Here is a 21,764-nt window from a genome sequence, read left to right as displayed (position 1 = left end):
TTTGAAATAGGTAATGTTTTGAATAGATTTTTGAGTTTTATTGAAATCTTACATGAACAAGAAATTGGAAATACAATCACATCAAGGAACAAATTGCCACGGCTTTGACGTTTTAAGCCAAACAAATTTTGTAGGGCAGATTTTCAAAAAGGTGTGAAGTTATAACAATTTAAAAACACAGTTATCCTACTTCTAGGAATGCAAAACATACAATCATGTTATTTTCAATACAAGAAAACTTAATTTGTTGTAATTTCTTAAAACTACTAAGACAAAGCACTAGCTTTTACTTTTATGTACAGCATACTCCTATGTAGTCTATCCCAAATCCAAAAAAAAAAAAAAAAAAAAAGAAGAAACTGTCCAAAACCAGAGGTTCTGCAAAATCATGATTGAACAGTGTGCCATTCCTGCTTTTAAACTGCTAAAGTGAAGCCTAAAATGATAAAAGCACTGAAACCCCATAAGGAGTTCAGGAATTCTGCAAGCCCAGTAATGTCCAAGTGCGTTTATGAAAAAAGAAAACTAAGAGACTCGAGTATATACACAATAGAGTGATTCTTCAGCCCAATACAAATGGCAGCCAATCGCTACTGAAGGATGAAACATTAAGCCAATTTTTTTTCTTTTGAAAGATGTAGAGCTATAGCCAATTCTATGTTTCCAATATTCTCAATCCCTCCTCACTTGTCTACTTCCACTGTTGCCCATAAGTATCCTGATAAAATTCCTGGTTGTCATTATTGTAACCATAGTTACCGGCATAGTCACCACCTTGCTGGAGCGGCTGCTGAGCGATGGGTTGGGAGCCCCAATTCTGCTGGTTGTTGGTCTGACGGCGCTTGGAATCAGGTTGGTTGTACCCATCTGCCTTTCTCTTGCCTCCTACGTTGCCCCCACGGTTGCCCCTGGCTCCACGAGCACCGCGTCCTCTCTGCTGCTGCGCGGGGCCCCCTCTCCCCCCCCTGGCTCCTCTCGGCGGTCCCATGGGTGCCCCCCTCTGTGAGTAGCCAGCTCTACCTCTTGGTGGTGGTGCTCCCCGCCCCCTAGGTGGTGGAGGGGCACCTCTCCCACCCCTTCCTCCTCCTCCTCTTCCTCTTATAGCATAGCCATCATCATAGCCGTAATAGGGATCTTCATAGCCACCACGGTAGTCATGATAGTCATAGCCATAGTAATCATCGTAATAATCTTCATAGCCATAGTAATCTGGGGGATAGCCATATCCACCTCTTCCTCCACGGCCTCGGCCTCTAATAGGAGGTGGCATGCGAGGCGGAGGGTAGTAATAATAGTCTTCATACCTAGTAAGGAAAAGAAGTGCAGAATTATTATCTCCAAAAGCAACCCAAAATACAGTATACATTTGCCATTGATTAACAATACACAACACGGAGAAAAGTCAAGTCAAGTCGTTCGGTTCTTCTAGACCAGCCCCTGTTCCACAGCACAACTCCACTCCGCAGCATTACCACGGTGCGAGGGTGACACTCACGCAGTGCTCCGGGAGGCCTGTCTGGCAGCCTGACGTTCTTTCCTTTTCTTATCCGGTGGCTTTGCTAATACTATTTCAATTTCTTCCCCTTCTATCTCTTTCCCATTCATTTCATTCATAGCCTGTACAAAAATTAAAAGAAAAATAACTAAAATTTTTTTCCCATTCAGACGAAACTAAAACTTACTGCAAGAAACCAGGCAGCTGGGCTGCTCCAGGCTGAGCTGTGCCGCGTGCTTTGCTTTTGTGCTACGTAAACAGAATGTTACACATCACTTTTCCAAGTCCCACTTTATTCAGCAGTTACAGGGAAGTTTACAAGTTACCAGGGAAGTGGTATTTTTTTTTAAACATACTCTTTATATCGTAAAATAAAAAAGAGGATTAAAACATATTAAGAATTCTTTTTATGAAGTCAGACATGGCACCAGTTTTTATGTTCCTGTATCTCCTAGAAACCTTTCAGAAATAAACAAGTTCTCACTACTCACACTGACATATAACACTCACTGCACCTATAAGCCTGGTAGAACATGTGCACACAAGAGAAAGAATTGTTACATCTGGGGCTCCCAGGTAGATGAATGTGAGTCAAGTGACTGAGAAAATCAGGTAATTCTGAGGACACAAACTCGAGGAGAAAAAGCCAAAGACGATTACTGAAACTTGGTGATCTCATCAAGCAAGCCCTGAATCCTCCAGAAAATGGACGATTTTTTACTATCAAATACACCCACACAGAGAACTTAATACACAAAGTACAATTAGGACTAGACCCCCTAATTCCTCACCTGGAGTTATGTGCTTTGCATTAAACTTTTTTGGGTATTAATATTTTCATTAATGAAGACTTTGTGTCTGTATACCTACAAGCCTCAAAAGCATTAGAAATCGTGGCAATTTATTTCCACATGATTACTGACTGAAATCAGTAAACACTAGAATCAATGAGCCAGTTCCATGCATTCCACACATAAATACCATAACTTCATTGCAAGCCAAAACACGTCCATACACAAAAATATCTCACAAAGTTCATAAGCAATTTAGTGGCCATGAAGCAGTCACATGGGCCAGATGTGATAGTTTCCAGCTTGAGATGAATATTAGTGATGCATTTGGTCTGTCTTTTTCTCAGCTGCTACAAGTTTCCAGTTGCTGAAATCTAACAGAGCATTTAGCAGGTAACAGTACTGGGAAAGGGCTGGAGAGTGTTTACAGACACTACAGAAAATCACATCCAGAGGTGTTGCTGACTTACCCCTTGTTTCAACTACTTGTCCTCCCTCAGACATGGTCTAAACCTATCCAAAGCAACCTCAACCTCGTTAAGTACCAGTTATATTCATCTTCAAGCCATAATCAAGAGTATTCTAAAACCTAATCTCGTGTGTAGTAAAATCCTAAGCAATTAAATGGCTATAAAATCATTGATAAGAAGATCCAGTACAGAGCCTTTACACTGTCCACATACACCTAATGCAATATACCTGCTTCAAGACAAATGCAAAGAACACTTCCTACTCTACTTCTTCACCCCATGAACCATGGATTTAAAAAACAGATGGAGTAATTTCTACACAATTCAATATACTGAAGCACAGACAGCAGATATTAATGACCTTCTCAACAGCTCAGGGACACAAAGGAAGAGAACTCTGAAGCTTACAATAATGGTCTTCAATATTTAACAAGTCACTGAGAAGAAACCTTGGGCACACACAGAGTTAAAAACAGGCAATGCTTAAAGAGTTGCCAACACCACTCTCCTGTCCTTCACAAAGCATTTTTTAATTACCTCCCAATTTCTATTTGATACTTTTGTCACTCCAAAACTACACACAGCCTTTAAATAGGGGTCTTTGAGAGACAACTGATACCTTCTGCCAGTGTTTCCTCAGAAAAATTGTCTAGGTTGATCTTTTTTTTTTCCTCTTCTCTAGACTCTCCTGCATTGCTCTACACCTCTTTTCCAGTCTACTTGTTAACTTGCTACAGTTTTGTCCTTTCAAGTTTCACATCCTCCTAGCTACTGAAATCATAGGAACAAAATTATTAGCATTGAAATTCTCACAATGGGAACCTTATTAAATGGGCTCTACGGTTCGTCTTACTGAGGTATTTACTGTAAAGAAATTTCTTAAAACCATTCGTAAAAAATAAAGTGCTCTCACCAACTTAACTAGGAAAGAATAATTAACCTACCTTCACTGCTGCACCTCTGTCCTCAAAATGAACAAATGCATAATCCTTCAACTTCTTTACTCTTTCCAGCTTTCCAAATTCAGAAAAGGATTTCTCAAGAATTTCTTCTGTCACAGTAGTGGCCAAGTTTCTTACAAATAAAACTTTAACCTGGTGAAAAAATGAGAAGAAAGCTATAATCTTTAAAAGTCAAACCTCAAAGGAAACTCCCAACTAGTAAGATATTATTCCCTTTTTTGTTGCTTAAAGAAATGTGGGTAACTTTACTAATTCTGAATCTGTTTTAAAAAACAAAAGATGTGCCTTGTAGTTACCTGTATGAAGTTTCTACAACTTCTCTCCTTCCAAAGTTCCCCTCCATAACCAGAAGGATATCCAACTTTGACTTTCTGCTTCTGGGATGCCACAAATCCCAGCAAAATTTTAGTAACGGACCTCAAGGACAGCAAGGAGTTACCCCAAAACACTGGGATAAAACGCACATCCATTCCCCATGCTGAACTTCACCTTTATCTCACTCTGGAAAATAGTTTTACACAATACCTACCTGGTATTGATTACAGCTAAAGCAGAAAATGCACAGCCTGACGTGTCAATCCAGCAGGATAACCCTGCACAGGACTAGCTCAGATGTTAACAGCACTCAGTAACAGCACATTCCCACCATCTTCCAATGGCAACTCATCCACAGTGCTCAGACCACACATTTGTAAAGCTTACTGTGAAAATGCCCCCTAATTGGTTTTTGTGCCTCAAAACTAGCCCTGTTCAGCTGGAACAAATCTTTGTCACTATGGCATAAAGAAACTCCTCGCAAAGCACAAGAGCATCCGGTGAAGTCTTCACTGACCTTTGCCATGACTTCTGGATCAGGTTCCTCTACTGGATCAGCCCATTCCACAGTAACAACATTTCCCCAGACTTTTACTTTCCCACTCATCAGGCGTCGGCGAGCTTGTGCTGCTGACTTGTGATCCTCATATTCCAAGAAGCAGAATCCTCGATTCTTCTTTTTATCATCAGGTTGATGATACAAAATTACATCCACCAAACCCTCTGAAAAACATATCTTTAGTACTGAGCTTCAAAAGGAAAGTAAAAATCTAGAGTCTACCCTAAAATGCCTTCACTCATGTTTTATAGTGAATTTGAATTTTGCACCTGAAAGGGGGTAGGAGCACAAGAAAAGCAAAACAAATAGCAGATAGTCATCAAATTTACCCAGAAACATGTCACCTAGCAATTAAAATTCCTCAGAATAGGGTCTGCAAAACATCAACCTCAGCAACTCACGCAGTCTAAGTTTTCTATACTTTTTTAATCATTTTTACATCTTTGAAAGGCAGCCAGCACTAACACATGACCTCTCTCCTGCCTCCTGCAGAACCTACAAGGAACATCTTCCACATCTCTCCAAAAAGAGGAGAGAGAACTAAATGAATATTCACCTTCTGTTTTCACCACTTCCCTGAAGTACTTATAAATAGCAATCCTAAAAAAGAAGCAGGAGGTTAAAGCTCTCCTACAGGAACAAGAGCAAGTGACTCAATTTCTTATCTATGGCAGAAGCACCCTTTCACTGATGAGCTGACTTCTCTTCTTCCTACTTGCTGCACATACTGGAGAGTGCTGAAAAACTGGGACAAAAAAATTAGTCTGTTATTAACTATTTCTCTGGTAATATTCCCTCTAAACCAATTCAGTATTCCCTCCTCCCCTTCACTACTCAGAAATACATTTGCTTCAGGCTCCCCAAAAAACTTCTCCATGTTGACAGCAGAATTTCCTGCAGATCCAGTAACAAATACAGAGCCTTCAACAGAAAGTTAAAACAGGGAACAGAATCGGAACCTTTATTTTCTTCACAGTTCATGTGTGCTGGTTTCTGAGTTCATTCAAGCCACCTTCATCTCTAATTGTAAAGTTACAACATCATTCATTTAACAATCACTAAAACAAACACGAGTCCCTTTTCACTCCACCTTAAGATACAGTACATATATAAAATTTCTAACAAACTCAAACTTGGAATCCAACTTGAAAACTGTTTAAATGATACCCGAACACATCTGCCAAACAACTAGACCTACAAAGCAGAGACTAAATGGTATTCTGGGACTCATTAGGTCTTACCTGTGACTTTACCAAACTCCTCCAATATGTTTTCCTTAGTTTTGTTCTTTGGAATTGACCCAACAAATAACCTGTTGTTTGCCACGGAGATGCATACTCCAAGGTGCTTTCCAGGACGGATTTCATAGTTGTCACACTGAAAAAACAAAGCCATTGATTTGTTTTATCCACAATACTATGCAAAAAATTTTCCCAAATAATAAACTCAGGTATTTTCTTCATCATCTACTACTTTTATACATAGCATATTGAATTGGCATTGCAAGAGAATTCCTAGAACAGCTCTTTTTGAGTCCGCATTCACTTGGAAGAACAGTGCCAAGCTTAAGATTTCCACAAACTTCAGAAGTCCTGTTGAATGGAAAGCTGCAAAAAAACCGGCAGTAACAGGAACAACTTGGCACCATATACAAATTGCACTGCATAAGTTTATTCACCTACTGTTTATCTCAGACTTGAAAGATCTTTCTAGCAACTGGTTACTGCTTCCTCTGCTGTCAGCCAACTGCTGCTGCTGTTATCAATAAGCAAATACATAGCATTAAAGATACGGGGAGTTTTTCCTCTTTCCTTGGATAGCTTTGAACACTGAGAGGGTTTGCCAAGACAATCAACAGTCTAAATCAGTCTGTGATCTGGCTTCTACCCCACCCACAACAGCAGGCATTTTTTTGACTCTGTATATGATAAGACTAAAAAATTTTACTGTCAAGATTTAAAAATTCTATTAATAAAAAATCTACTCCACTGCTTCATGCCTGTACCCACAGCCAGATTACTCTGAAAACAAAGAACTCCAATAGGCCTTTAAAGGTACAAGAATTCAACCTTTGAAAAAAAAAATTCAAGGCAGACATCATCCCTGTTTTAGTCAGGATTTTGAAACACAGTGAAGAGGATGGATGTTTCATCGTCAGCCAGCTTCTGAAAATCTCATGCAATTCTTTTAAATGGTTTTTAGCCATTCTAAATCTAGCTGAGATATAAGCCCTAAAAATGACAGCAAGACCTTCAGGAACCTTCTTGATATTCTAGAAAAACATTAAGGTACCACAGACTATCAAACAATATCACTTCAAGGATGACAAAAGCATTTCAGAATTTTGCTTCACAGACTGAAGTGATTCCTAACAGGGTAAAACTTTTTGTTCTGGTGCTATGAACTTATTAACCTGAATCTGCTTTTCACATTGTATCTTATGCAAAGCCATTTTGCTTACAATCAATGCCCTTCCCACTGGTGCCTTGCTGACACAAGGAGAAGGCCCACGTGGTTTTAACTGCTTTTAAGTTTCTCCAGGTTTTGGGTTTCCCTGCCCCCACCGGCTTAACTAAGGTGTTCAGATTTTACCCCTCTTCTTCATCCCTCATTCAGGATGAGCTGAATTCCACTAAGGCAATTGAGATCAGGCATTTCACCTGTTTTGGTTCAAAGTATACACAATATTTCACAGCCAAATTCAAATCTGGGGACATACACCCCAATCTGCCTAATTCTACTTCTTCCTCACAGGCAGAGGCAAGGCCCCAGTCAGACTGCTGTCTCTCCCTCTAACCCCTATTGCTCTGTGTCCTTTCCCAAATTGTCTAGGTGCATGCATGTCAGCTTCCAAGCATGACTGGAAAGAACTGAAGGCCACTGGAAACAACCAAAGGAACTAACTCAGAGACCTCCCCATGGCAGCAGCAGCTAAATAAGGCATCTTCAACTAGCTCTTTCCAGTAGAAAGGGTGATGAAACTTAAAACACACTGAAGCTCAAAAAATGTATTTTCTAGCTGGAATCAAGTAGGTTCCCGTCAATCACCTAAGTATTCTGATCAGCCACAGTAAGGTACAGCAGATAACAGTCTTGTAAGTATCTGTATTTACTAAAGAAATCAGGAGGCAATTTTAAAGAAAGTAAAATTTTGAGTCTGTCAACGGATGCTTTAAAGACTTCATTACTTAAGAAATTACTGACATGTTTGCTGTCTACTTTGTCTTGACCTGTCTGGAAGAAAGTTAACTCACCAGTTTGACTGCTTCTTGTGCTGCATCTTTACTACAAAAGGTAATGAAAGCATAACCTCTGTTTTGACCAGAAAGAGGATCCATCATGAGACGCAGGTCCCAGATTGGACCAGCTTTCTCAAAGAGTGGTACCAATTCATCTTCATAAAGGTCTCGGGGAATTTTACCAACAAAAACCTAGAAAGGAAAAGGACACTTGAAACAAAGCTGTTTCAGAAATACAAGCTTCTTTTTAACACTTGAAAATTCCTGGGAAAGGAAGAACAATGCAGATAACAGCAGAGTAGAATCATTGCAGTCACCAGTGCAGCCTTCACAGCAGCTGATGTTATTGTATGTCCCAAGTGTTCTAATCCTCCTACCATTTGTATGAGGTTTTACACACAGAAAACCTGAGTTTGTTATTTATATTGAAGAGGCTGTGAATTTCCCCTGCTGAATAGATAGATGGTTCTTACCTGGTTTTAGTTTTGGCAGTTAAAAACTAAGACCTTACAGACTATCTAGTTGGGTATCATATGTTAAAGCAGGGCCAAGCACTTCCTTGCTCTTGCAGTATTTTCAAATCGCTCTGTAAATTACTCTTCCTTGGAAAGCTACAGAGATGGAAAAATAATTTAATAATAATAATTTCCTTCTAATTGTGTGATGCACATTTTTCCCCTTTTAATATATACTGTAGTCTTGTTTCTCGTCTGCATTTGTTTCAGCTTCCACCAATCAAGTGTTTAATATTTACTTAAGCAAACCTGTGAGTTCTTGTGGTTTTGTTCCATACAGTTAACTTGGGTTAAGTTTTGTTGAGGAGTTAATATCTTAATAGCTGAGGTCTCCTTAGAAAGATCCCCCCAGCTGTTTAATCACTGCAGCTCTCCTCCGAAGTCTCAAAACCTCTTCCTTGTTAATACAAACAAAACATTCCAAACACCCATTAAGATAAAAATAAATTTATTTTAACTTCAAATATTTTTGTAGAAAAAAAAGCCATGAGTCAACATTTTCCTTCTCAGTAAGGCCTTGTCATAATTGTATCTCACACTGAAGGCGTAGCAGAGTTTCAGAACTAAAGACACTCAGCATGCCCATATATGCACCAATATAACAAACTCATGAGGAGAATATGACTAACTTGAAAAACACGGAACAAGGTAGAACTTCTAGATACTTTATGTTATACAGATATTCCTGAAATTCGGTTTCCAGAACATTTCTTAAAAGCTTAGCCTCTTTCAGTTCAATGTGAATGTTGACTGAACATTACTGACTGGGGAGAAAAGAAAGGAACTGATTCATCACACTAAGTGAAAGTTTAATGGCAGAGCCAAAAGGTTTTCCCCACCATCTCCCTAGAAAGCTTAAGATATTCCTCTAGATAGATATTTACATTGTCATTACTTCTGGAACACTTAATTCTAACTCATTTGTAGCTTTTAAAGACAAAACCTCAATTAGCATAGGGCACACAGACCTAAGCAGAACTTGAGAAGTTATACACATCAGTTATTATCAGTTATTATCTTTCAGTGCAAGGACTCATTCTAATTATTTACCACCACCACTAAATTATTTTCCTTCATGGAATATGAACATTCCCTTCAGAAACAATCCTTACTGTGATACTTCTTGACATCTTCTCAACAATAAATGCAAGAGCTTCAGCATCTCAAAGAATGGAAAAACTTATCTATAAATTGAAAGACATCAAGGAGACTGATTGTTTCCTCAAATCTAGTCTGGTGGTTTATAGAAAAATCTCTGAAAGAACTCCTGTATCAGACAGGCAGCAGTGTGACAGAGTGTTTGAAGTGTTCAGCATGTATTACAAAACAACCTGCTAGGGACTAAAACCTTGGAAAATAGCTAAGTGAAGAAATACACAGTTCAAGCATTTCCATAACCAAACCTAAGTTTGCTCACAGCTTGCTAGGAAGCTGAACAGGTTCAGTCACAACCTTAAATTTCCAAATAATTGCTTACAGACTAGACTTCATCCTTTAGAAGGAAAAAAAAATAAAGTCTTTGAAACTCTTCCAACTATCTCTTAACTTTACAAAGAACAGTTTTTTAGTATATTCCATCTCTTTTTTCTCCACTTTAACCGATCTTCCTGTCTTTTGCAGAATACTGAGGAGTAAGAAAGACTGATTAAGACACACATAGAAGATTATTTTCCTCTACAATACATTAAATTTGCAATACTGTTTATTTTCCAGTATTTCCTATTTATGAGTTTGCATAAGGATACAAAGCAATTATCAGATTAGTCTGTAAATACCAACCTCTGTTCCAATGCCAGGCTGGACACCAGAATACACAGTATCTGGAGGAGGACCCCCATATTTCCTCTGTCCTGTAGTTACATCCAAAGTGTAACCAGTCCGCTCTAGCAAAGCCTGGAAAAAAAAAAAAAAGTCAGACTACTTACAGGAGAGAGGGCAGTGGGTTAAAATATACAGGACAAAACAAACATTTCAAGATAAGCAATTCTTTATCTGCCCCTTGCCACACCTGATAAGGTAGAGATGAAAAGATAGAAGCTACAAAAACCCCTGTTGTTTTATCATAAACAGCAGCATTTGTTTTATATTACAAGGTCACTGGAAAGAACTTGTTTGCCTTTTCCCTTATTTTCCATTTTATATGTAGTACCCCAAGAAGCGCAGAACACTGGACAACTGAGACAATTCTCAAACAGGAATCAATGTTTTTATAGAGCTTAAATTTTGGCAACTGTGTGATCAGAAAAAGCTGCATTTCCAACAACCCCTCTCTACAGAATCTCTATCATGCATGCACTTTAAAGCCTAGTGTGCATATACTTATCCAGGTGGTATTGATGCTTTTGGAGTTCATATTCAGTCTGTGTACACATAATGTAGCAGCTAGTACAGCACAATATCTTTAAGCGTTACCTTAATCTTTGCTTCATCTGGTCCCTTCGTTGATTCCTGTACTTTGCTGCCTTGTTTCTCTCTTTGCCTGTAGGTCTTCATAACTCCACATAAAAATGCACTTTTGTTCTGTAGATACAATTTACAAAATAATTCAATTGTGTATGACAAGCCCTGGGAATCCACTGAATCTCACACTCCATACCATGAAGTCACTACTTCAAGCCAATGAAATAAATCAAGTGTCAAAAGAATCCTTCAGGAAAATACAATAATTAATTGAACAAACTTGTCAGATTGAAAGTCATCAGATTCCAAACAGCATTTTAACCTATTTTCTCAATTGCACGCACATTTTTATTATCTGGGAGGTTTTGCTTTGTGCTCAAATACCTACACATTTAAAGCAATTTTTAACAGACTTGTTATTTGGGTTTGAAATGTAATACAGCAGCATCAGTGAATTTCTAAGTTACACCTCTCCTGCCAGTGGTGCCAGAACACTATTTATACTTATGTGCTCACACTCCTGGGGCTCTCACCTTACCTGTACATGCGACAGGTCACTTTCTTTAAATTGCTGTAATACAGAGAGGGCTCCTTCTTCATTAAATTCCCTAAGAGCATCAATTGCTCTTTCATCAAGATCGACATAAGCTACCAAGCCTAAAAGTTAAAGATAAAGAAGTTACAGATTTCTATTGAATTTCATACAAACTAAGAACTATGCAATTTGCTTTTAAAGCCAAAAAGTTACATTCCATAGCAACAGAATTATACATTTAATTATATATTCCTACACAAGGATATGAAAGAATATGAGTACAATGAAAAAGTTAAATTAAAATGTATATACCTAAGCACTAACTGATTATATCCCATGTGTAACAGGTCTCTAGCATTCAGGAATGCAATCTGCTGCATAAAAGCAGTATTACACACCAGGGTCTGAAACAATGAACTCTGGCTCACTTTTAATGATTTGAATTTTCTTTGTTTATCCCTCATTTTAAGTTTCACACTTCCTTCTCTTGAGTTGAGCTGTTTTAGAGTAAACTGACAGGTGAACATTACAAGTATCCTACTGGATGGGAAAAAGGAACTACCCAAGTGATGATCAAATACCTAGAAGCTCTACCCCACAAAATATTAGGAAGCAAAAATTATTTGTTCACTCTTTCCTCCAGCTTCAAAAAAGCAGGAGTCAGTGGACTTCATGTGTATCTTAAACAGTGTTTGGGGCTTTTTAAACTTATTTTGTTGCTCTATGCAGTTCCAAGAGCCAGAATTCAAAAAGGTATTATTTTGAGCCCTGTTATGTACCCAGAAATGCTGATGTTAATTTTACAAGTACAGACTCCCCCAAGAAACACTGGACCAGTTCTGAAGCATTTCTTTTTAAGGATCTTTACAGGGTTGTTTTTCTTTCCTTTTGTAATGCACTTGCATCAGTTGTGGAGTCAGACATATAGACTGAGATTTACATTTTGAAATCATACATCCAAATTTAGGATAAATACTAAAACTCCACACACTTTGCAACAGCTTGATCTCCAAAATACACAGATTATTTCACTGCTACTTGATTTGGAAAATGCACAGTAGTGCCAAGCCCAAGGACTACATTTCAGAAGTGATCCTGCATACTGGAAGGCACCTGTATCTTTCATGGAAGACTTCAGCAGATAAAAAAAATCACTGAATTCAACCCCAAATTTGGCTCAAGTATCTAAAGTAGTTTGCTTCACTGACAAACCCCTCCACAAAGCAAACACCTTCAGTGGCATTAATGAAGTGTAAATAAATGTTTTCAGGTTACTCATGCAGTGGAATTATACTTGGTAGTCAGGTTCTGGGCTAAAAAGCTTTTAAACTCCTTAAGAACTCCTCACAACACAACCTAACTGCAGCACATGTTAGAGCCCCACGAGTTCCTCTGCCCAGGTATTTATTTACACCTTCTCTCAGACCATCAAGTGCACGTCATCGTGACCCGCAGTTGGAAAGTGCATCTCTACAGCCAATAAAAGCTGCTAAAGGCTTGAAGAAAGCTCACTGTGAATGACTTCCAAAAGACATCACCCACATGAGCCAGTTTCACACTGAGGATTAATAAGGTATTGGTTTTGAACTGCCTTCACTTGATCAGGGTGATTTTAACTCTTTTCAACAAAAACTGTCATTTTGCCACCCAGGCATTCAAGATAAGCACGTAGAGCAGTTCTACTGCTTCTTGTAAATCTGTTCACAGAACGCACTCTAAAAAGGAAAAGAAAGCCTCTGTCTATGAGATAAAATAGGGTGGTTATAAAAACAAAATAGGAAAACCTCTGTATATGAAGAAACCTCTTTAGAAGTTGCAGAGACCACTGGCTACCAGCAAGGTATTACTCGAGTTGCTAGATAGCTTAGTCCTCAACTTTGTTAGTGTCAGACTAAACATTTCAGTGTAATAACCAACAGGGATTAAACTGTCCACTCAGAACTAGAGAGAACAAAAAATCCACAGGCAGACTCAATTCAAATGTAGTCCCAGGCAAGACAAGCTAGTTGCTTCCCTCACTAAGCCACCTATCCAGCCTTTGAGTGTTTTAGAATCACTGTGACAGTAGAAACATAAAAGCAAAATGATGATTTGGACTGAAGAAAAAAAAATGTACAGTTTAGTATGCGGAAACATACATCTTCATTTGTCGTCTAAGAAACTAGTGCTCTGTGCCCTAAAGCAACTAAGATATCACATACAACTCCAAGGACGTGTCAAGTAATTAGTAAATGTCAAACCCAATTTGCCTTTAGGGAAATCAAAGTAGCAAAACATTCAGAGCTACACAGATCAAAAACAATTAATTTTTAAATCTTAATCTATAAAAATTTGAAAATGGTATGCCCTCACTTTCATAACCAATCAGAAACAAGAAATGCATATTATACCTGTCTGAAATATTTCATCAAGTCTCTCTGCCACCTTCTGTGGGAGGCCTGCCTCTATCAGTGTCTTGTAGTGTTCTGTGTGAGTTACACTGGAAGTATCCATTGGTTCTTCCTCTTCTTTTAACTGTACCGCATTACCATTCACCTGATTAGCCATTTTATTATGCTGCTGGAAAAAATTCAGGAGCTATATTACAATAAGCCAGAAATAACTAGTTTGTAGGACAATGCATGATTTATCTAAACTAATTTGTATACATGCTGCAAAATCACCTGTATCAAGTTTTATTTAATACTTTTTGGATGCAGCTGGTCTAAGTTCCGAAAGAAAGTACAACCCTTAATGCTGTGGAAAATGTACATGGAAGAATTTACATAACTTTTAAAAAATGTACTTCATGTACATAACAACGTCTAAACTCCATCTACTGATTGTCATGAACTGGTTACCATAGCAGCTAGAATGTATGGGGACACAGCAGTGACATCCTTCAGCAAAGACTCAGAAGATCTAGTGCTATTTCCATTTCCCATTCCGCTACTTTTAAACCAATCGTTTCAAACGGAGTGAACACGTAACCCTGCAGGGTAGCTTCAGGTATAAAAATGTTAATACTTGTTTCTTGTTAGTACTTTTTTCCACTCGCTTGGCTTGTCGCCATGTCTTCCTTCAAACCCAACATGCTGCACAAGACTAGCCACACGCTTCCTCACGACGCTGTCAGATCTCAAGGACAGAAAGAGAAAAATTGCACTTTGATGGACATTGTCATTTGAAGCTGCAACGCAACGGTTTCCATGCTTTCAGTTTCCCTCAAATAGGAGCCGTACAAGTCTCAGCTACTATTTCAAGAATGTATACCTTATTGGTTTAAAAGGAAGGCATGACTGCAGCATCTTCATTACTTTATATTAATAAAAGGACTCGCTTTCAGAATGAACAAACTGATTCCAAATACGTGCACTGAAAAATGCACAACTATCTTCCCAGACAATTCCAGTGGGCTTTGCCCAATTCATTAAAGACTGTTTCAATTTCCCAATTAGCCAGCCAGCTGATATTCAGTGCTTTCAAATAAAAAGGCTGACGAGAGACAATTCGACTACCCGGCGGAGAACATAAGGATGATCAGCTGTTAGGTTCAGGAGTGAAACAAGCCTCAGGCTTTAAATGATAGGGCAGAAGATGATGAGCAGCAGCGAAATGATAACCAGGTAGACAATGCAGCATGGCTGGAGCAATGCAATTAAGTACTGGAATACAGGTATGAAGATGATTCAAGAACAGTTTTGTTTTTAAATGCTGAGGCCTCAAGCTATTTACTAAGCTGCAAAACAAGTCTCCAAGCATAAGCACACCTCTAACAGTCCCTTGAACACCCAACCCTTCCAGACTACAGCTCATGAACTGGTTGGAAGATATCCTATGAAGATCTGCAAGCTAGAGCAAGGGAAGAAAAAAACCAAATCATTTTTCTTCAGACAGTAATGCTTTTACTAAAGCTGTCTTATCTTGAAGGGCAATTTTAGAGACATGTAAAGCAGCCTCACACTGTTTCTGTCAGATGCCACTTCTTTAAGCCATTAGTGTGGAAAAGAAAGGAAGTTTTCCATAGCTACATGGCATATATATATATTTATATTTATATGTATGTATATATATATATACACACACACACACACATATTCTGTTACTTGACAAAGAGAAATTACTTTCTAACCAATTCAGTTTACTTAAAAGCAACTACAGCCTAATTACACAAGAAAAAAAAAAAGCTACCTAAAGCTACAATAATGCTTACCTATCCTTACAGATATTAACTATCAAAACACTAATGAAAATCAATTTTCTGCAGGTTACGAACACCACGGAGGCAAAACTCAGCTACGTGTCTGCTTGCTAGACAGCCTTGGGAAGATCTCAAATTTGAAACAGTGCAGGGCAGAGGGGGTGTAATTACACTGAAAATGCTTCGGGTACAGCACCATCCTCAACCCCTCCTCTCAAAAACTCACAAGCTGAGACACACGATGAAGATATAAACAGGAGGGCATTTTTGTGTTCACCTTCCTACTGCCTTACAAAATCATTTAATTGCACATATACTGTCTTCTCTACACACAGAAAAAAACCAAAAAAAGCAAAAAACCAAGCCACAATGAACTAAGAGGCTACAGCAACACAGAAATACAGAAAATTTATGTGAAGCAATTTCTACGAGCTTCTGAACTACAAGGGCTTATAGAGACACTCAAGGACAATTTCTTGATAACCCAGAGTAGCTTCCAAGTGTCACACACCCAAAAGTTTAACACTTTTTTCAGTGTTGCCTGTAAGTGAACAAAAGGTTGACAAGTTATGCTGTGCCCAGGGAGAAACACCTCCTCTGGAGAAAGTGATTCAAACTTCTGACAGGCAAGATTTGCAGCACAAAAAGGTATCAGCCTACCCCAAGCATGTACCAGAGGAGCAATAGCTAACCCCTGAGAATCAGATTACTGCACAGCACCACAGCTCAAAGGCCTTTTAAAGTAGGCTTTTAGGCAATTTAAATTAATACTCAGCTTTGTAATTTATTAGCTGTATTGTTTATTTTCACTTCACATTTAGTTCATAAAGAACTAAAGTCAAATGCAATGCGTGTTCAGTTTGGGTTCAAATTTCAGCTATTTCCTCTTATAAAAACTTTATTTAAAAGGTTTTCCTAAAGAAATACGCTGTAGAAAATTCTGAAGTGACACAGCTACCAGAATATTCAGGTACCAAGAGCATCCTGAAGACAAGTATTTCTTTTCACAGACATAGCAATAGATACCCCTAATGGCCTGGCAAGCTTGGCCTGAAATCTGAGATTAAATTGATTTTTCTTCCACAACAATCACTAACGAGCAAAACTGCATCTCTTATAACACTGAATCTTCCCTCTGAGTTCAGCAGAGATATGTGGGTGAAAGTCATGGCTGAAAAATACTGTGCAGCTCTCCCTCTAGGTAACATCAGTTAGCTGTAGTTAACAAAAAAATATTTTAACGTAATTTTATCTAGTAAGTAAAACACACACTGATTACTTTAACATTTTTATTCTGCTCTAAAAGATATTAAAAGCATGGTAAAGAGGAGTGCTATCTCTGTTTGCATGCGCAGTGAGCCATGTGACTCAGCCTGACAGAGCAGCACCCGCACACGCTCCGTTTTTCATCTGCATTCAATATTAAAATATCCGGAAAAGAGGACACTGGCTGAATTGGAAAGACTTCAAGGGTGGATTATAAGTAAAGAATTTATATATAAGTACATGTGAGATACGCGTTTGTTTTTAAAACATGTAGAAATGGATGAGTTTAGAACAGTGTACACAAAACCATGCTTACCAAATGAGCAGAAGTAAATAACAGACTTCGGGGACAGTTTTACATAGGCAGGGAGAATTCTCACTGGTGCCCAAGATGTTGCCTACCCTCACACCTCCTAACTGCATACCAGAGGATCTTGTTTCAAGTTTCACACTGTAGTTGCAAACAATGCCTTGATGAAGACTGTAAATACCTCATGATAAAAAGTGTGGTTTTAGCTGGTTTTAGATAGTTCACTATCTTTCATCCAAAATTCCTGCATCTCGAGAGTCATTTACAAAGTTACTAGCCCCTTTTTTAAGCTCTGGTATGACAAGTAGAAAGTTAAAACTACAGGCGCTTCCAGTGTTTCATAACTTAAATGGCTCAATTAGTTATTTTTCTGCAAAATAAAAGAAATTAACAGAGATGTGGTCCTCAAAGTGTATGGCATCTTGAAAAGAGATACCTGATCACAGCCTTAATCTGACAATCGCTGGATAAACAGCCATGATGTTACTATTCCCTTTATCTTATACCATGCCTCTAACAGAGGTTGCCACCTACAGACTATCTAAGTATAACTCCATCCAATTAATTATAAATTCAGTCTAGTTAACTCAAAACATGCTTAGGAACAGCTTAATTGAGAAGGAACAGAAAATTTCTGGCCAAAGGGCAATATCTAAAAGGACCATAACGAACTTCAGTGATTATACACCAATACTGGTTTTGCTGCTGAAAGCTTAGCTTCGTGCAGGAATGGAACACGTTTAGCTCAGGGGCACAGGAAGTCAACTAATGCATACAGAAAAACTCTGCATCAAGTCATTGCACTTGCTTATGTTGCTACTCCTAACCAATATATCATCTGTGTCAAGCAGTTCAGTTAAATCATGTTAAAAATAACACTGAAGGAAGTTTGGGGGACATTTGTTTGGTTTTGTTGTTTCAACTGACCACAAGAAAACAAATGTAGTCCCTATAGTTATGCCTCACACTTCAAGATTCTTGTCAAGCAAGGAAGATAAACATGCAAGTGGGGGGAAAATAAGAACTCACATTTAAAGTCTGAACTGGGATTTTATTAAAACCTCACCTGTTCAGAAGCATTTCCATACATGAAAGCATGTACAAACGGGTGGGCCCTTTACTCTGTACATGAAGGCATTATAGCCATTTCTTTTATACCTTAGCTTATTCAACCACAGAAAACACATTTTAATAGCTTAATCATGACATGCTAGGCGTTTCTTGGCATGAATTACATGAAACCTTATTTTGAAGTAATCACAGCCTGAAGACCTTTACACAGTAGCCAGGACTTCTCACTACCTGTAAGCCGAAATGCAGCCAGCACCCTCACTTCTCCAGCTCAGCCCTGCTCACTCCACAGCCCCCTGGAAAAATCTGAGAGCCTCCAGTATGATGCTAAGCAAGGGAGCAGCACAGCCCAGAGAGAATCAAACTCTGCTCAGCACCCACACAACGATGACTGGGAGATGATTTAGCACAGCAGGTTAGCAGCGTGCCCATCAGTGCCACTCAAAACCACTGACTGCACCAAGAGCTCCTGTGTTTTGCTAACCTAAACCATAAAGTCTGCCCATGCTCATTTCTCACTCCAGTTGGCTATTCATAGCTCATCCGGTTGTCTGGGCTGTACTAAACAACACTCCTGCTACTCCAGTTCCAAGCAACACTTCAACAGAAATGAGCTTTGTTCTAAAGAATTTCTTCTCAAAGAATTTCTTCTCAAAGAATTTTGCAGATGTCTAACAAAGCAGGGAGTATTGGGATTTTTGACTGAACTAAGAACTTGAGTGTCAGCAGGAGACCCGAGTATTATTTTAACAGTGTTCACCTAGACAGAAAAACTGAGAGATAAGGACATGTAATGCTTGTGGGAAATACAATTTCAAGGATGCAAAATTTTCAAGCAGACGCTGCTCGTTTGCAAATATTATTTGCATAGGTTACAAAAACCTTACACTGTGAGATGCAAAATTCGTTAATTAGTTTTACATGTAAAAAACAAAACAAAAAAACTCTGGTAAAGTGTAATCTCAAAGGAAAAAAAACCCAACCAATCAACAAACCAAAGCACCAGCTTTATGAGCATTAACGTCCTTTGCAGCACGAAGTGCCAGTGGGATCCTTTAGAGCCATAAACATGGGAAAGGGAAACCAACACACTGTTTCAAAATGAGTAGTCCTGCACAGATAGTGTACTTAAAGTAGCATGTTCAAATACTGACAGGTAACAAGGCTGCTCAGACCGAGTAAATGACGTATTTGCAACAACGATGCATTTAAACAAAACTTTTCAAGATCTAGCAAAGGCTTCTGACAGAAGTTAATTTAAGAAAAACAACGTCTTAACAACAAAACTTTGGACAGTTTTCCCTTTAAGTACTCGACGAGCGTTATTCCCTCAATGGAAGCAGGAAGCGCGGACCCGAGCGCTGCGGGTGGGTGCAGCTGTCCCTGCCGGCTCTACCACATCATGCGCTGCCTAAGATCTGAGGGCGCGCTGCGACAGCGACGCATTTGCTGCCGAGAGCGTTCTTCCGTGCCCGCGGGCAGAGCGGACCGGGCACAACCGCAGCAGCCGGGGCTGCTGGGGCTTTAAGAGCCCGGAGGGACCGAGCAGGGACCCGACCCGACCCACAGCCCCGGGAGAGGCGCGTCCCGGCCGCCCGTCACATGCAACCCTGATCCGCACGGCTGGGCGGAGCGGGCCGGCCGCCCCCCACCCCCACCCGCCGGGCCCGCCCCCGGCCCCTCCCCGGCGCCGCTCCCGCGCCCGCGCCCGCCCGCTTTGCCCGCGGAGCGGCCCCGCCATGGCCCCCGCCCCCCTCCGCTCCGCCGCGCCAGCGCCCCGGGCCCGTCCCCGCCCGCGCCGGGCCTGCCCGCGGCCCGCGCTGCCCGTCCCCTCGCGGGGCCCACGCAGGAGGGCTCGGCGCGGCCGCGGAGCGCCCCTGCCCCGCGGGGCGGCCCCGGCACTCACCGGAGCGGGGCCGGCGCGGCGCAGCTCGGGCCCAAGCAGCGACGGCAAATGGCGCGCGCTCCTCCTTCTCCTCATGGACGGCGGCGCGACCCCGGCAGCACGCGGGGTTTCCCGGAACTGTTTCCAGGGACCGCCGCTTCGCCCACTCAGAATCCTGCGCTGCGGACGAGCAGCAGGCGGAGCCAATGAGATGCGAGAGGCGGGACGCGCCATTCCTGCCGGCGGCCAATGAGAGGGAGGCGCCGTAACCAATCGCGGGGCGCCTTCCACCCGGCGCGCCGGTAGGGCTGGACTGGGGGCATTTAAAGGGGCAGCGCCTCCCGCGGCCCGAACAAAGGGAGCGCGCGGGGCCGCTGCGCTCGGGCCCGCCCCTCGCGCCGGGGCGGGGCCTGCGCTGAGGGGGCGACTCCGGGCCGGTGCTGCCCCCGGCACCCTGGGCTGGAGCTGCCCCCGGGACTCCGGGCCGGAGCTACCCCCGGGACTCCGGGCCGGAGCTACCCCCGGGACTCCGGGCCGGAGCTACCCCCGGCACCCTGGGCCGGACCTACCCCCGGGACTCCAGGCCGGAGCTGTCCCCTGGCCGGAGCTGCCCCCGGCCCTGCTCCCCGCGGCGCCCCCGGGACCCCGGCGCGGCCCGGCCTGCCCGCGAGGCCTCCTGCGCTCTCCAGGCCGTGGCTCGTGTGAGCCCCCGGCCCGGGTCTGGCCGCGTTGCCCCCCCAGGCCCGAGGCAAGGAGGAGAAGCCATGCGGCTGCGGGAGTGCGGGTCAGGCTCATCTCAGGACTCTGGCGTGCGGGGCTCTGCAGCTGCTAATCTGTAATTAATCGGTGATTAAGTCTTACTTGCCTGCTCACCAGATTTTCTTGATTAGGATCTCGATGAGTGCAGGCTGGACACAATAAATAGATAAGTCAGGAAGAAATCGGCCTGTTGGCAGCGGTGGTGTCGGGCTGGCTTCACGTGCTTGTCATGCTGTTGCATAACGTGGAAGTCAATGTGTGCTGGCTTGGCTCAGGCTGAGTCCCAGAGTGCTGTGTCAAATTAAACCCAGAGAACCTGTGTGTGTTCCTACGGTCATGTCAGCTGTGCGTCTGGAGTCTGGTGAACAAAAGTAACAGCTCATGTACTCTCAGAGAAGGTTCTTCCAGTACCTTCACCCCAGAATTACTCTCCTGAAGATGGCATTTACCTGTGTGGTGAATCATGTATGTGTGATATCCCACCACTGGTAACGTGGGACTTGTGGGAAAAGTGGTATGTGATGCCCAATGTTTCCAAGCCAGCAGCTGGAGGCAAAGTTGTGCAGATACTGGAGGAGTTCAGTCTGTCTTGCTGAACCAGTCTGGTGATAGACATGCTGCTTCTCTTGTAGAATTGGCACTGCCTCAGTGGCTTCCCTCTTGAGATTTGGCATTAGAGCCAGCTCTTCAGTGCTGGGTGTTGGGTCTACTGTGGTGTAGAGATGGAAGGAGGAGTAATCATTCATTGCCTTGTCCATCCCAATTGACTGCAGTGTTTTTTTTCTGGTAGTTAAGAATGATGGGTTAAAGAAGTTCTCGCAGTATTGAGAAGAATTGAGGGAGCTGAGCATCTTTAGTGGTGCTTAATAAATGTCTTGTAAAGCTCTTAAATTTTTTCTATTATAGTATCTAGGAATGAATTATGAAGTATAATGACATATGTCCCATCAGCTGGCAACTGAACATGATGAGGCTAATGAGCAAAATGTATATTGAGAATAATTGCCAGAAT

General features: G+C 41.3%; 1 protein-coding gene across 5 annotated transcripts; it reads right to left on the bottom strand.

The window, feature by feature from the left end:
- On the bottom strand, positions 1–21,000 carry HNRNPR (heterogeneous nuclear ribonucleoprotein R). 5 transcript variants are annotated; one of them, XM_038160985.1, is made up of 11 exons: positions 20,859–20,980; positions 13,672–13,837; positions 11,285–11,403; positions 10,759–10,866; positions 10,126–10,239; positions 7,847–8,023; positions 5,834–5,969; positions 4,551–4,756; positions 3,701–3,850; positions 1,496–1,617; positions 1–1,304 (listed from the first exon to the last, which is right to left on the bottom strand). In XM_038160985.1, exons 2-11 carry the CDS (start codon positions 13,826–13,828, stop codon positions 692–694), a joined length of 1,902 nt encoding a protein of 633 aa, XP_038016913.1. In that variant the 5' UTR covers positions 13,829–13,837; positions 20,859–20,980; the 3' UTR covers positions 1–691. The 5 variants fall into 5 exon arrangements, with proteins under 5 accessions (XP_038016913.1, XP_038016912.1, XP_038016911.1 ...); XM_038160984.1 differs by lacking the exon at positions 20,859–20,980 and adding an exon at positions 20,015–20,169; XM_038160983.1 differs by lacking the exon at positions 20,859–20,980 and adding an exon at positions 20,015–20,165 and having other exon boundaries at positions 13,672–13,840.
- Positions 21,001–21,764: the final 764 nt, after the last annotated feature.

Source organism: Motacilla alba, chromosome 23 (genome assembly GCF_015832195.1).
Source record: "Motacilla alba alba isolate MOTALB_02 chromosome 23, Motacilla_alba_V1.0_pri, whole genome shotgun sequence".
Taxonomy (NCBI): domain Eukaryota; kingdom Metazoa; phylum Chordata; class Aves; order Passeriformes; family Motacillidae; genus Motacilla; species Motacilla alba.
This window is presented reverse-complemented; position numbering and strand designations above follow the sequence as displayed.

Bases quoted from the DNA above. Each gene is read 5' to 3' on its own strand.
- HNRNPR (XM_038160983.1), bottom strand. From the start codon at position 20,089: ATGAGGAGAAGGAGGAGCGCGCGCCATTTGCCGTCGCTGCTTGGGCCC. The intron at 1,618-3,700 runs GTAGGTTAATTA...ATTTTTGTACAG, and splicing joins ACAGAGGTGCAGCAGTGAAG to GCTATGAATGAAATGAATGG. The intron at 1,305-1,495 runs GTGAGTGTCACC...TTTCCTTACTAG, and splicing joins CAGGCCTCCCGGAGCACTGC to GTATGAAGACTATTATTACT.